The sequence below is a fragment of the Chelonoidis abingdonii genome, chromosome 4 (genome assembly GCF_003597395.2).
Source record: "Chelonoidis abingdonii isolate Lonesome George chromosome 4, CheloAbing_2.0, whole genome shotgun sequence".
In the NCBI taxonomy this organism is placed as follows: domain Eukaryota; kingdom Metazoa; phylum Chordata; order Testudines; family Testudinidae; genus Chelonoidis; species Chelonoidis abingdonii.
In genome coordinates, this window is record NC_133772.1 from 56,637,210 (window position 1) to 56,652,109 (window position 14,900).

At 41.5% G+C, this 14,900-nt stretch overlaps 1 protein-coding gene across 2 annotated transcripts in view; it reads right to left on the reverse strand.

Moving 5' to 3' along the window:
• Positions 1-14,900, reverse strand: part of SYT9 (synaptotagmin 9) — a 110,461-nt gene that overhangs the window by 64,367 nt on the left and 31,194 nt on the right. For both annotated transcript variants that reach the window (XM_032770051.2, XM_032770050.2), the window contains exons 2-3: positions 5,102-5,453; positions 1,176-1,722 (exon numbers count right to left, since the gene is read on the reverse strand). In XM_032770051.2, the coding sequence (XP_032625942.1) occupies positions 1,176-1,722; positions 5,102-5,453 (899 nt within the window). The remainder of the gene's footprint in view (positions 1-1,175; positions 1,723-5,101; positions 5,454-14,900) is intronic.

Here is a 14,900-nt window from a genome sequence, read left to right on the forward strand (position 1 = left end):
AAGACAGGATACTGGGCTAGATGGACCTTTGGTTTGACTCAGTATGACCGTTCTTATGTTCTTAAACCACTTCAAGCCAAGGGATACAGCAGCACCCTTAGTTCCAGCACCTATGACTTAAAGCACACTCTTAAATGCTTTTTTGATTGGAGCCTAAATGACTGACACTCTTTTGCTGTTATTAACTTACTGACACTAAAAGGTGGAATCTGCAAGACTACAGTTCCATAAAACAAATGAAATATTTATTGGCTTCTGGAACCAGTAGTTTCACCTTGTGAGCTCTGAAATGCATGGGGTCTTTTTTTCCACTGGAGAATGCTGAAGTTTCATTAATACTTATGGGAGGTTTGCCTATGTCATGAGAGAAGTATAAAGCCCCTGACCTCTGGAGGTACTGTCTGTTCTGTAGCCGGTGCCCAGAGAGGGTTCCTATGTAGGCCTCTATACCAAAGGTTGTCAAGAGAGCAGGAATATTAGTAGATTATAGTAAAGATGTTCCCCTGCTTCTTTTTAAATAAAATTTCCCTCAGAAAATGCCCTTAGCAGCACAGCACTACACAAATGTAGTACCTGCGACCTGCCTCCTTGAATGTAAACTGAGACGGTCCCTGTGTGAATTTGAGTTTTCATATCCTGCATGACATTTGCAAACTTTCCTCTCATTTTAGGCTGTGGCTACTAACTGTTGGTGCTAGGTTTGTTTGTAGGTGCAAGGTCAGCTAACCTTGTCAGAATGACTTCCTATGGGACGTTGACGGAAGCCATGCAAAAGTCTTCAGTTTCCAAACTGAGGCCAATAGCATCCTAGAATACATGTGGAAAATAATGCAAATCACAGAAAAGTAGAGCGAGAGAAGAAAATATAACATTCCCTGGGGTAAGTGAGGGACAGAGAATAGATTTTTGTGGCTTTCTTCCCCTACAAACAAGATAATGATTAACCTTCAGTAATTCCTACATAAAGGACATTTCTAATGCTGTCCAATAAAGGTAAAATGAGGACGTTCCATGGATTGTGATCAAATGTTGATAGAAAGAGAGAAAGAGAAAAAAAAATCATTTTCTCCATAAATCTACCATGGGGAACTTTTATCGCCAGTTAAAAAAAGATAGAGGTTATAAACTATTAAATTACCATATAAAATCTCAAAATGAAAAGGTGTCATACTCACATTGGTGACATACTCAATATCCCTCCAAATATTACTTTCCCTGGGAAAGTCTGCCAAATCTAAAAAATTATCCACTATCACTTGGCCAATCAAGTCATGCCTGGAGAATCTGTCAAAGTCATACACAGAGAAGTGGAGTTTCCTTGTGGTCAGATCATTGTACGGAACGGGAAATAAAAAAACTTCATCAAACACTGGGTTTAGAGTCTTTCTATGCACTTTAGTCTGTTGTTTTGTTTTTCTATCCGGAAGCAAATAGATCTTCACATAAGGGTCTGAAGTTCCAGAAAAGTCCTTTGCTGGCAGGTTGACAGCTTTGTGAATCTTCACGATCAACTGCTCTAAATCACAATCATATTTCAGAATGAAGTTGAGTTTCCCACAGGCCTTGCTGTTATTCCTCCGGCCATCATCGGTATCCACTGATCTTTGCTTATACAACTCTGGCTTAATGCGTCCAATCCCCGTCAGCTGCTCCTGTTTTTGAAGCTGCTGGATGTTGAAGTCAGGGTTCGAGAGCTTGATCTGTCTTCGGATTGAATTGTGCCTTAAGGGAAAAATGACAGATACTAAACTGATTACATTGTTAGGTGCTGTGTGAGTCTGGTCTGTATAAAGGACCTATTATTTATTTTCATTTTGCTTTCCTTAGCCATGATTTTGGGTTGTATGGTGCCACAGGGTTTGATTTTTACTTCTATACACCTATAGAGCACAATATCCCTTTTAATGAGTAGAAGGATACTTAATTTGCCAAAAGTTACTGTAGTTCTCTTCATCATTGGACTCATGGTGTGTGCAGAATTTTCAGTCCTATACCTCAAGCTGACAATAACTATACTCCAAAATTGGCTGACACTCATAACATCCCGTTAGACAAAACTCACAAGAATGCTGCAAAATCATTGACTCCCAAGAAAAGCTTAGAAGTATATAGTATTCAATCTAACTGCATATGTAGTTCATAAAGGAAATGGACCAAATTCATGGCTGGTGCAAATCCACAGAAGTCAGTGGACTTAAGTACACCAGGTATGAATTTGTCCCAATAAGTGTAATAATTATAATAAATACTAATACTTAACACTTGCCATCTTCAAAGGGCTTTGTAAATACAGAGACAAATCCCATGAAATATAAGGATGTAACATCTATGTAATTGAGAGCAGAGTTGGTCCCATAAGCTAAATAAAAGCTTGCGTTGAATTTGCAGATATCTTGTCTATAGCGACAGGAAGAGATATTTCCCAACCTCTGTATTTACTGATGGAACCTACTACTTGGTTCACAAACTGGTTATTCTAATTTAAATGATTTTTCTGCCTGTTCCTATCAAGCTGGTTTGCCTCTCAGAACTCCTAGCTGATGTAATAAGTGCTGTAATACTTAGAATGAAAGTTTCATTGCTCCTAGGAGAAAAAGTTACTTTTAGTTTCAGTCCAGTGAGATTTATTATCTAGACTTGGTTATTGTGATTGAAATTTCCACTCCACAAGAAGATTACAGAAATCAAATGTGTAGTTCTTGTATAGCAGTGGGATATGAAAGCTGGATTAGGTAAAAACCTTAATCCTATACAAGTTGGATTTTACATTTTTCCCCAGTTAGTATAAAGCAATCATGCAACATATTGTAGAAACAAAATGAGGTGAACATAAAAAGGAAAACCTGGGGAAATCTTAGCATAGGATTAGTCAAAAACTATTTATGTTGAATATAATCAGCATTTTTTTCTCTGCTGTTATCATTTCCTGAAAGTGTGTGCACTAAAACAAAAGCACTGTCTCTTATAATCCATCCATTTATTCTCCCTTACTGCACAACAAAAGCATAATTATGTTGTTGTGCGTTAGTAATTTCCATGACAAGATATTATGCCACAAATAAGGAATTATACCCCTAGCATTCTCTATAGATCATCGAGATGCTGTAATGCTACTAGTGTGTGGGTTAGTATATTATCTTAATTGTATAGGTGATAAAGGACACACAGCAAAGGCCATAACTGACCAAAGACTAGAATCCTGGTTCTCAGTTTTGTGCTTGCTAGACTCCACTGCCTCACATACAATATCTTATACAGCTTGTGTATGTGGGCTCCCAGGTCACAGCTGTTCAAACAAAAAAAAGGCATACTGTAGTGGGGGATCAAATTGCATGCATGAATCAAAATGAGTATTTATTCTTTTCGTGAACTCCACACAGAGTTTATTTCCAAAATTGACTTAAGTATGACAATGTTTCACTAATGGCAAAAAAAAAAAATATAAAAAAATAGTGATGATGATGATAATAGTAACGTTAATCCCTCAATTTCCTCTTTTTACCTTTTCCTGGAGGATGTTGCCTCTTGCCCCTCCCCAGCCCTAAACTGTCTTTTATCGAGCACCAACAAGAGGCACTGGTTTGAATGGGTAAATTTCATTGCCTTCCTTTTTTTTGTGTCTCTGATATTTTCCCTTCTACCCATCCTCTCCATTATTTGCCACTGATTTACCCCTTCTCACTCCCTTTTGCTGTTCTTTTGCTCCTGCTTTATAACACTCCTCCATTTTACTGCTGTTCCAGAGACACTTTGGGATTAGACACTCCACTGTGCTACAGCCATGTGCTTCCCTGCCATACTCTCTGTGCAATACTGTTGACTTCTGTGGTGTTGTGTGGCCTGTTAACTAGTATAGATGTGGCCCTCTGATGGGCCCTCACATTCCCTTTTTCACATCCAACATCTAATGCCAGTGGTATTGTTAGTGAACCACAGAGCATGGGGCAAACTTTTACAGGGGTTTAAAAACAGAACATTATCTCCATACCTCAGATCTCCAACTACAATTCCAATCTGAAATCAACCTTGCATGTGGCTTTGTGTGCAACATGGTGTCCAGCATGAATAGTTATGGCAATGCCCTCTCCACAGATTCATAGAAAAGACTCTGAAGGAGCCTTCACTACACTGATCTACAGCCAGTGGAAAAAAGATTACAAAGTATGTCCATGTACATGGAGCCTTTGCTCTGTAGTATGTGTGGTGTTTGTTGAGCCTTCTGTTCTTTTAGGCCAAGTCTTCTCACACCTAAACCTGGGTCTGTCAACAATTATTCAATTTTAATGGTTGTTACAGCACCTTATCTTAAAGTATACCCTGCAGGCAAGAGCCTATGCCAAACCCATTCCAGTCAGATGGCCAGACGAGTTATTGAGGAGCAATGGGGAGACACTTCTCCAGGTTCAGTACACCTGCATTCGCTCAGAAATCCACTAATTGGCTGTTCACGTGCTGATCCTTTTTCTGGCTGCATGCAGCCTAATCCTATTATTACCTGCCCCTACGTACTCTCACATTCTTCCCTTCCCCATTTCCTGTTCCCTTATATGCTGGCACTCTTTCCTCTGTCTCCATCTAATCTTGCTCAGTCAGTTTTCCCCCCCAGTCAAGGCTGTGGCTAAAACTTATCACCTTTAATCCTATTTCTAACTCTCACAAGTGTTTCATTAGCCTGCGCTATTTTTCTCTTTTGATGGCTGTTGAAATCTTTGCAGAGCCCTCAGCATTGATGATAAGTTCAAATGAATGTGATTTACAAGATTCAGTGTAGGCTATTCTTTTGTTCTACAGGGCACTAACCTTCCTCATTATTTTGTCCAGCTTATAAGGGAGAGACACAGATGATGCAGTAGTTGTTCATGCTGGAAAAAAATGGATTGCCACTGTTGCTACCATGGAAGTACCTTCCTAATTTTGAAGCCATCCATCATCCATCACACCCCAACACACAAATGATTTTATATAACCATTAAAGTAAAAGAATGAGGCATGTAAAATATACATCTGCAGTCAGGCTCTATGTTAGCTAATAAAGTATAACTCTCTTGGTCTCATCTCCATTCATAATCGTTATCATTAGAAAGAAATTACAGCTACTGACCGAGCAGAAGAAGTTGGTTCTGTGATTTGGCGATGCATTCGGACATTGTGCACACAGTTCTCCTTGGTCCCTGCCTGAGCATCTAATGGAATATCAGGGGAGGTGTGGCTAATCTTTAGGGAGGACTCCGGGTAGGAAGTAGGCTGCCCCAGGTAATCCTCACTGTATTCATGGTCATTGGTCTCTGTGTCTGTATAGTTCAGCGATTCCTGCTTGTTGTCTTTGCTCCCAGAGGGCAGGCCACGTTCTCGCCAAGGGATCCAGCAAAGCTTCCAGGACACAAACAGAGACACACCAAAGAGAGCAAGTCCACAGGCTGTGACAACTAAGGACAGCAAGCTTACTGAGATATCTGCAAAGAAGAAAAATACAAAGACATGTCACATTTTTTCTCCTGTTCAGATATGGCTCTGTGCAGCTCTAAAGGGCCACACATTATGGAACTAACCTTTCTTTACATATTGCTTTTCTACTGGATTGCAAAATATAAGCACTGGTAGCTGCAAAATTCAGGTCACAGAAACAGAACAAAATGTTTTTCCTCCATTTCCCCCAGAAAAATTAACTTTCATTAATGTCTTGCTGTAAATAAAATATTAATGAATTATAGTTTTGAAATGTATTATTAATATTGGACACAGGCTCTGTGACTTCTGGCCTTCATTAATGCTACAAGAGAGCATTAAACACCATTTAAAGTGATTTTCATCAGCCTAAACTACTCTCCATTCTATCTTGCTAGTAAATGTCATACTTGGGGAAAGCTTCTCTGTGTCACTCACAGAAGCTGATCCAATAAAAGACATTACCTCACCCATTTTGTCTCTCTACTATTTTGGGACTGGCACAGCTACAACAACATTGCATACTTGGAAACATACATTGCTATGGACTTCCTGGCATAGTCATAAGGGAAATGTACAATATTTAGACTTTTCAAATAGTGTCTTCCATTTTATCTACAGATACAGATTTTTTTAGTGAAATAACACTTAAAAGAGTAAAATTGAAAAAATCCTCTATTGCCTTTCAAAATGTTTTTAAGTTTCAGTTGCCCCTTTGGCAGGTGTTGAGCTGTCATGTGCCCTCTTTGCCATTGGAAGCCAGCACTACACAATGAGGTTCAACAGCCCTTGTATGGGTTCATCCTGAGGTAGTGTAGAGGTTGTGCTTGTGTTCTTTTCCTGCGTAAAGTTGGGGAGTGGGGATGGCTGGTGGAATGAAGAATCAAACTAGAGACGGAAGAGGTGTGTTCAATCATCTTCCCGCCAGTGCAGGATTGTTCCCTGCAACACACTTTTTGTGGCCTTGTGCAGTTCAGTTTCAAATGCCTCCTTTATTGGGGCTTTCACCACTTGCCTTGTGGTGAATATTCCACAGTTTAATATATATAATTTATAATACCTGTCAAGATATCTTCCCAAAAAATTCACCATAAAAATTCAATATTTTAATTCTATTCCTTCCAATTCTAGCCTCTCTACTTTGCGTGTGCACTCTTCAGATGTTTTTACATGGTAATCTTGTGTCCCCCTTGTCATCATTTCACTATGGTACAGCTACCTGCACAAGGTCAAGTGCCTTCATTTCTGTGCTCTTCTCTGAAACCCTTGCAGTTGGTCTATATCCCTCTGGTCCTCAGGGGCATGTGGAGGTGGATTCTTTGCAAACCTTTCACAGATCTTATCATGATCTTGTCCTATAGGTACTAGGTGTTGCATTACTGTGCTCTAATCAGCCTCCGAAAATATCCCATAATCCCCTTATGTCAAGTAGACAGTCTTGTCCTTGTTTTGGATATGCCCTTTGAAAGCTCCGTTTGACAGCTGGCTGCTTATCTGCTCCCAGACAAAGCAACCGTTACTGTGGAATGCTGTGAGTGAGAGAGAGAGAGGCGGGTGGGGGGGAAAGGTGGAGGGGACAGTCTGCTGCTATCTGAACTTACAGAACAGAATGCTGACATGCTGTCAGCCCCCCAAAAACCCACTCTCTCTCCCTCCCCACAACACACTCCATCCCACCCTCCCCCATTTGAAAAGCATGTTGCAGCCACTTGCATGCTGGGATAGCCAGCGCAATGCACTGCTCTCTGTGACTGTTGCAAGAGCTGCTAATGTGGCCACACCAGTGCTCTGGCAGCTGTTAGTGTGGACAGACTACAGCGCTTTCCCTACTGCGCAGCACAAATAACTGGGTTCCTATTCTCTTGAAACAGGCATTAAGGGGAATGGGGTGGAGGGAAAAGAGAATTCAAAGATGTAACCCCACTACTCCAGTCTCTCTCTCACACACTTTACATAAATCGTTACCGTCAGGATTGTGTTAGTGCCTACAATGTGCTAGCTGTGTCGATACTTACAGAACAACAAAGCCTCTGCCCTGAAGAACTCACAACTTAAGAAAGTAAAACTCAAACAAAACAATGGGGAACAATGGGGAAGATGTCAGCTGTTCCCAATGGGCCCTTGATTGAGTCACTGATTGGCTAATATTTTGTTGGTACCTCTGTAGAAGTGGGTCTCACTTATGAATCAGTTCAGGGCAGGTATTCCATGCATAAAGGAAGAAAGAGTGAAGACAGTTGTGGGAAAATAGTTATAGGGTGACTGAGGCTGGCATCATTAGTTTATATTTTCAAGTCTTTTTTTTAAAAAGGGTAGAAATTTTTTAAAAGTGAAAGGTGAGAGTCTGTCTGACAGGGTCTTTTGGCCTGTGGTGCTAAATGTGGGGTCATATGACCCTTCCCCCCACTCCACAAGCCCCGCCTGCCTGGAATACACAGGAGATGTTGGATCTCTAGCGTGCGTGGGGAGAAGAGGCTGTGCAGGCACAGCTCTGGTCTAGCCATAGAAACACTGTCCTATATGAGCAGATCTTGGGGCATGGAGGAGGGACCAGCAGCAGTGCCACATAAAAGCCAAGGAGCTCTGGCAGGTGTACCAGAAGACCTCGTGGATACTTCGGAGGAGTCTGAGTCAGAGGCCCACACCGTGAAGTGTGAGGAGGAAGTGTTGGACAAGGAAGAGGAGGAGGAGTATGGGGGACAGGCAACCAGGGGATCCAGGAGCACAGCAAGCCAGGACATATTTTTTAATCCAGTGCAGTTCAGCCAGTCCATACAGTCCAGCATGGTTGAGCCTTATGCAGGGGAAGGAACTCCCACTAAGTATGCTGTTTGCTTTGAAATTACAGAGATGGAACCCCCAAAGTAGTAGAACACATCTGTTGATTTGCTCATTTTTACTTCTGCTAGAAGAGGTAGTGAAACAACCAGTAGAGGTAGAATTGCTGTCTGCTTCTCATCCCTGTCTAGAATTAGGCAGAGGGGGCCCTGTAGAACACTGGTTATGTGCACTGGGATGTCTGGTGAATCCTGGTGCTGGTCCCTCCTCCATGCCCCAAGTGAGGGGTGGTTCCTGGTCAGCTGGCCACTGCGCAGCAGAGGTCACAATGGTTACCAGAGCGATCAGAGTGACGCCTTGTGGGGGACACCTCCAGGAGGCTACTAACAGTCAATGCAAGTAACGCACCATCCATGCTGACACTATGTTGACCTAACTACATCAACCTTGACTCTGTGCTGGTTGTGGGAGTGGTGTTATTAAGTCAGGGTTACAGGGCAGTTATGTCAGTGGGAGTGAAATTTAAGTGTAGATGCATACACATCTACATCGACATAAGCTGCCTTGCATTGACTTACCTGTGTAGTGTAGACCAGGCCTCAATAAGGTCACTATAATTTTGTACCTAAAATATTTAGATTTGTTTAGTTTATCTTTTAGATTATTAAAATAGTAAGTGATATCAGTCAGCCCGCTGTACTGGGTTTACCTGGTACACCTATTTTCTCATCTTCCTCTCAGGTTTTATCCTTCAGACAGACTTTGGTGGATTGTATAGGCTGCATTTAGGCCATGATTCAGCAAATCACTTAAGCATATGCTGATTTAAGTGGGACATGAGCACATCTTTAGAGTTAAGTGTATGCTTAAATGTTTTGCTGAAGCAGTGCTTTACTGAATTGGACTGTGAAAATGTACTGTGGGTAATGTTTTGCCATGCTATCGGAATACTTTTTTTTATATACAGTTAGAAAGTCAAAACTACTATTGTGGTTTTTGCTATTTATTACAAGGACTATTTCATATATAATGTATTCCTTACCTGTGTTACAATTGCTGTAAATTATTAAAACGGAAAGAATTTTAAAAATCTTTATTTTTCATTAGTATGGCTGTTTGCTATCTATAACTCCCTTGGCTTGAAAAATGAAACTAGATAATTCAGTTTCAGTTCTGCTTATAATCACATTTTAATCAATTTTACTTTCCGGTGCTCATCCCTAGCACATTATACCATGGCATTCTTTTAGGCATCAGAAGCATCTGAAGGATTCATGAAAGGAAATAGAAAAAAGTTTAAAACAAGCAGAACACACATTTTAATCAATAAAATACAGACAACTAAACAAAATATGCCGTGAGTGGTAGGAGTTTAACAAATCTGGACTTCTATTCATGATGTAGCACTGTACCGTTAGTCATTAAAAGGAATCCTTAAAAAGAACCAACAGTAATGACTATCTTTTGCAATTTTCATATGAAGTTTACAATGTAATATTTAAATATTTCATTAAAAGGACGGTGAAGCTAGATCATGCCAAATTTGGGATTTTTTCCTTTCAATTAGATTTACTGGGATATATGTCTGTGTGATAGGAAGCTTCCTCATCCTGTTGATAAATAGGCAAATGAGCATTCCTGCTCAGCCAGTGCCAATGGAGCACACCTCAGAACATGCTCCACCTGGAGAAGAGGAACTTAAAAGGGTGAAACTTGCCACAGAGGAGGGAGGAAGTTTGCCCAGGAGGGCAGGCTGCTGGGGACTGCTAGTGATATCCAGTAGCTAGGGGAGCCCAGCCTGAGTCAGTTGGTGGTAATAAGAACTCGTGTCCTGTAACTACTGTCAGGTTGTAATCCAGCTGGCACATGAGATCCCTTGTGCAGGGCATATAGGTGGTGAGAAGACCCTGGAGCAGGTACTGATTCAGTTTCTCTGGCCGGGGGTGCATCAAGAGGTAAGGCAGTATTGCTCTCCCTGTCCTGAGTGTCAGTATGTGGCAGCCAAGAATGTCCCAAAGGCTCCTTGGTCCCAGTTCTATTTGTGGAAACACCATTTGAGAGAACAGAGATGGACATGGCGGGGCCTTTAGAAAAGAACTCCTTGGGAAACCAATATATATTCATAGTGGTGGATTCTCCCCTTGTGTTTGGCTAAGGTGACAGGGATCTCTCCTGAACTTATCAGACTCTTTGCCTGGGCTATGGTTCCCTTGAGAAATACTGACTGGTAACCAACTTCACTTCTCAGGTGATGTGTGAGCTATGCTCTCTCCTTATAATCAAGGCCCTGAGAACACTGGTGTACCATTTGCCTTGTGGTAGGTAGGCAGGTTCTCAAGCCCACCCGACCCTCTGGGTCTGAACGGCTAGCCTGAGTCTCTGCTGGAGCTGCAACAGCCACACTGCTATTTTTAGTATGCTAGCCCAAGCCAAAACAGTGCACGCCCATCTACCAGGTTGGGAGGCTTGCTCCCAGCTGCAGTGTGGACTTATCCAAAGGAGCCAGCAAACCCATGACACTGTTAATCCCATCTCTCTTCCCTGTCGTCAATCTCAACTCAGAGAAATTAGGAAATGTCCAATTCAAAGTGGCATTTTATGAAAGCTCCATAGTTGCATTATATCCAGAGCCTTATCTCTGACTTCTAAATAGAAAAAAGATTATTCAATCCTGATGAGAAGAAGAGGTAAGGTGAGTGGAATAGTGATTGTGTCATCCACAGGACAGTGGCCATGTCTCACTCTGTGAGTCTGATCCTCAGCTATGCCAGAGTTCTGTTCATTGCTGATAAGAGGGTGACACGGGTCAAATGCTGCATTAAACCAAATTCCCACCCTAAGTTCTTCAGAAAACTGGAGCCATCTCATCCTCTAGTGCCATAGCTCCCAAATGTTTTAGTACTGTGTTTCCCTTGCAGATATTTTAAAACTTGTTTTCTCCCTACAACCAAATACTCTATTAAAAACCAATTTAAAACATTAGATTCAAGAGGGACACTAGAGTTCAGATGGTTTGTGACTTTATTCAATTTTATACAGTTTGTTTAATTATATAATCTGAATCTAATTTGGCTTTTGAAAACTATAACTTGAAAATATGGATTTTTCGGGGGCATTTGGATATGCCAAGATTTTAGCAAGAAGAATGGGTGTGCTTCAAACTGCATAGTTGCACAATAGTTGTTTGAATCTCTGATAATGCCAGATGTAAGTCATTTTCCAAGTTTAAATTACTTCTGTATTTAGTTTTCACAGAAATCATTTCCGAAAACCCAGAGATAACTGGAAGCAAATGGAAGCATCACTTCCGTAACTTTGTCTCCAAGTTCTTCGTACCCTCCCTCAAGAGAAATCCAGAATTCCTGGTTTGTTAGATTTGATAACTTAGTCTTCATAATGTGATTCACTTGACAATTCTGAGAGATTTTCTTGAACTGTGATACTTAAGGTTGGAATGGAGTCAACTGTTATCGAGAACAGGTTTTGAATCCAGTTGGTAGCTGGAGAGTCATCTTCAGCTGCAGGAAAATATTAATCGAAATAGTAATACAATCCATAAAAAGAGTTAATATTTGGTCTTTCATAGCATTTTGAGTTCTTTTCTTCTGTTTTTAAAAAAGTCTGATAACACTGGAATCTTGGTCACTTCATTTTCAAAGTGACATCTCGAAAAACAAAGCTTCTTCATGAATCCCCTGATTTTCTCTTTCATATCTAGCATATTTGCATTCCCATCTTGAAGTATTAGGTTCAGTGTATTCAATTTGCCATAAATGTCCCCCAGGTAAGCTAACAAAGTCAAGAAGTCCACATTGCACGTGTAATCCACAAGATCTGTTTTCCCAAGGAGGAAATTTCTGATCTCATCACACTATACAAAGACATGTTGTAACGCTTTCCCACGTTACAACCACATTACTTCACTGTGAAACAGAGACAGGATGTGACCTGAGACCATCTTTTCTCACAGCATACTAAAACAGGGTGGGTTGACTGCGTGGGATTTTCTAAAATTAACAATTTTAACAACAATGTCGAGGCCCTCGTGTACTTTATATCACAACTTCTTTGATGCCAAAGCTTGGTGATGAATCACACAGTGTGTTCATATTGCTGCCGGCGCCACTTTCCTTACTTGCAGGGCCATCCTTACCCAGAAGCAAAGTACGCAGCTGCGTAGAACACTAGGAAATTTGGGGCACCTGCCCTGCCTCTTCCCCATGGCCCCTGCCCCTGCTCCACCCCAGCCCTGCCCCCACTCCACTCCTTCCCTAAAGCCCCCGACCAGCTCTTCCCCAGCCCTGCCTCTTACTGCCCCAGCCCTGCTCCCACTCCCCTGAGCACTGCAGCAGGGCTGGGCCTGCACTCACCAGCGGCAGAAAGTGCAGCAAGCCAGCCCCGCGCCACTGGTGAGTGCTGGGGGGCAGTTCCCCCCTGACCTCCAAGCCATTCCCCCCCCGAAACCGCAGGGGGCGCTGCATAGGGCCTCAGAATAGCTAGGGATGGCCCTGCTTACTTGTGCTGCAACCTCTCTGTTCTTTTTTGGTGGTGGGTGCTATGCCATCAGTGCAGAGCCCCATACATAGCCACACAGAGTAGAACCCCACACTGAAGACCTTCATCCACACTGAATTTATTGAAGATCTTGAATATTTCCTCATAGGTTGCTCAGGTTAGGATTTCTTTGCAAAATAAAAGTTCTTCAACTATAATAGTGCTTTGACAAATCTCACATAACACAGAAGCTGAGCCACGTTGACTATGTCTGTGCATTTATCAAGCTGCATCTTCATCTTCTTAACTCGGTCTATTGACTGGTCTTGGTCATTAATGTGTCAATGGATGGTATTATTTGACATAGGAATGGTTTTCAGTGCCATGGCTGCTTTGTCTCCAATCATAATTCGACAGGTCTATTGCTTCTGGAAGTAGACGGGTCTTGCCAATGGTGTGTGTTTGTGTGCATTTTGCAGTTTGCATAGCCACAACATAAGGTGCTTCTGAGGACTTTTGAGGAACAAGTTACTTCTTTGGATATGCTTTTTTTATTTTGTGATTTCATTCTTCTTGTTTTGGAAGGAAAAAAATTGCAGCTCTTGTTTACAAATTCCAGGTGTTTGGTTTCTCTATGTCCCCTTAGTTTCCCTGACCTCATACTTTCATTTACTAATACTTGAAAATAAATGATGCATTGTAGCTGTGAATTTTCTGCAGTAATCAAACATAATGTAACTATCGTTGTATTGTGTACTTCTCTTCCTTTTCTGTTTAACTGTATTAAAATCTTGATTTTCTTCTGCTGAACGTTTGCAACGTGTACTTGTAGCACTTGGTAAAAATGAATCAATTATAAAGAGCACCTGTCTCTTGCTCAGCCTCTCTCTTCTATCCATTAGTACTGGTGCTGCTCCTGCTGGAGAGGGGAGCCTCTCATTGCCCTCTGCTCCACCAGGGGGCTTTCTACGAAGAGACTTCCTGCTGAATGTTTCCCCCAGCAGGGAGTCTCCATGCTGAAGTCTCCCTGCAGGAGTGGAGGGTACAGAGGGGCTTCCCCTCTCCAGCAGCAGCAGCAGCATAAGATGCAGATCCATGGATAAGACACAAGCAATTTTTAAGCTAGTTTAATAGTCTCTTAATTAGAAAAACACAAAAATGGGCATGTTGATTAATTTTTTTCCCCAGACACTGGTGGCTCCCCCATGAACCCTTTGTGACTCCCTTGGGGAGCCACAGCTACAGCTCCCAGTTTGGGGAGCACTGTCATAGTACAAATTAAAACAACCTCAGAGACACTTGAGGGAAATCTTCCTCAGATTTTTTGTCTTGGGTAGTTTAAAGGCTCCTTGTCACCACCAATGACCTTAGAATGGGCCAGAATTAGGCCCTGTGTTTTGCATAGGGCTGAGTGTACTATGAATATTCTGCAGCAAATAATTAATGACCACAGAAACACCCGTGATAACATTATCTGACGCCTGAGACAGAGAGTTTTAAACAGAGGTTCAAATCCTTGTCCTTGTTTTCCAGAGTTCTGTATTTCTAGACTACCTTTCTGACACAAAATGTGACCTTTATTCTGTTCCTCTCCTGCTGTACTGCCTGCCTTTTAGTGGCACACACAAAGAGACATTAAAAAAAAAAGAAGAAGAAGAAGTAGTAGACACATTTTCTCCAGTAACGTCCAATTTACCAGAAGATTATTGTGAGCCTAACATGAAGGGAAAGCCAGATCTGGATTTCTGAGAGAAATCTATAAGCAATCATTTGTTAGAACTTGAATCTCTATTTAGCAGCTTGCTGATCTCTGCTATATATAGGGCCAGAGTCTCCCATTGGATACATATACATAATTCTTATTGATATCAGGAGCAACTGCATTCACAGGAGTGCAGAATTTGGCCCATGGTACATAACTTTAAAGATCTTCTTCTTATTGTCATTCCACAGGTGATAATTCTCTAGCACTTCTATTCCCTTCTTCAAAAGGTGTTTTCTGGAGTCAAAATTTAGGTAACACTTTATTTAATATTTCCTTGATAACAACAGTATTACTTGGTAATAATAATGGTTTTTGAATTTGTTACTAGATATGTTTCCTGTCTTTGTTTATTATCCTAGTACCAAAACAATCTAGCACAAATAAGCAGACAGAGGCAGAAGGAGCGTATTAGAGACGA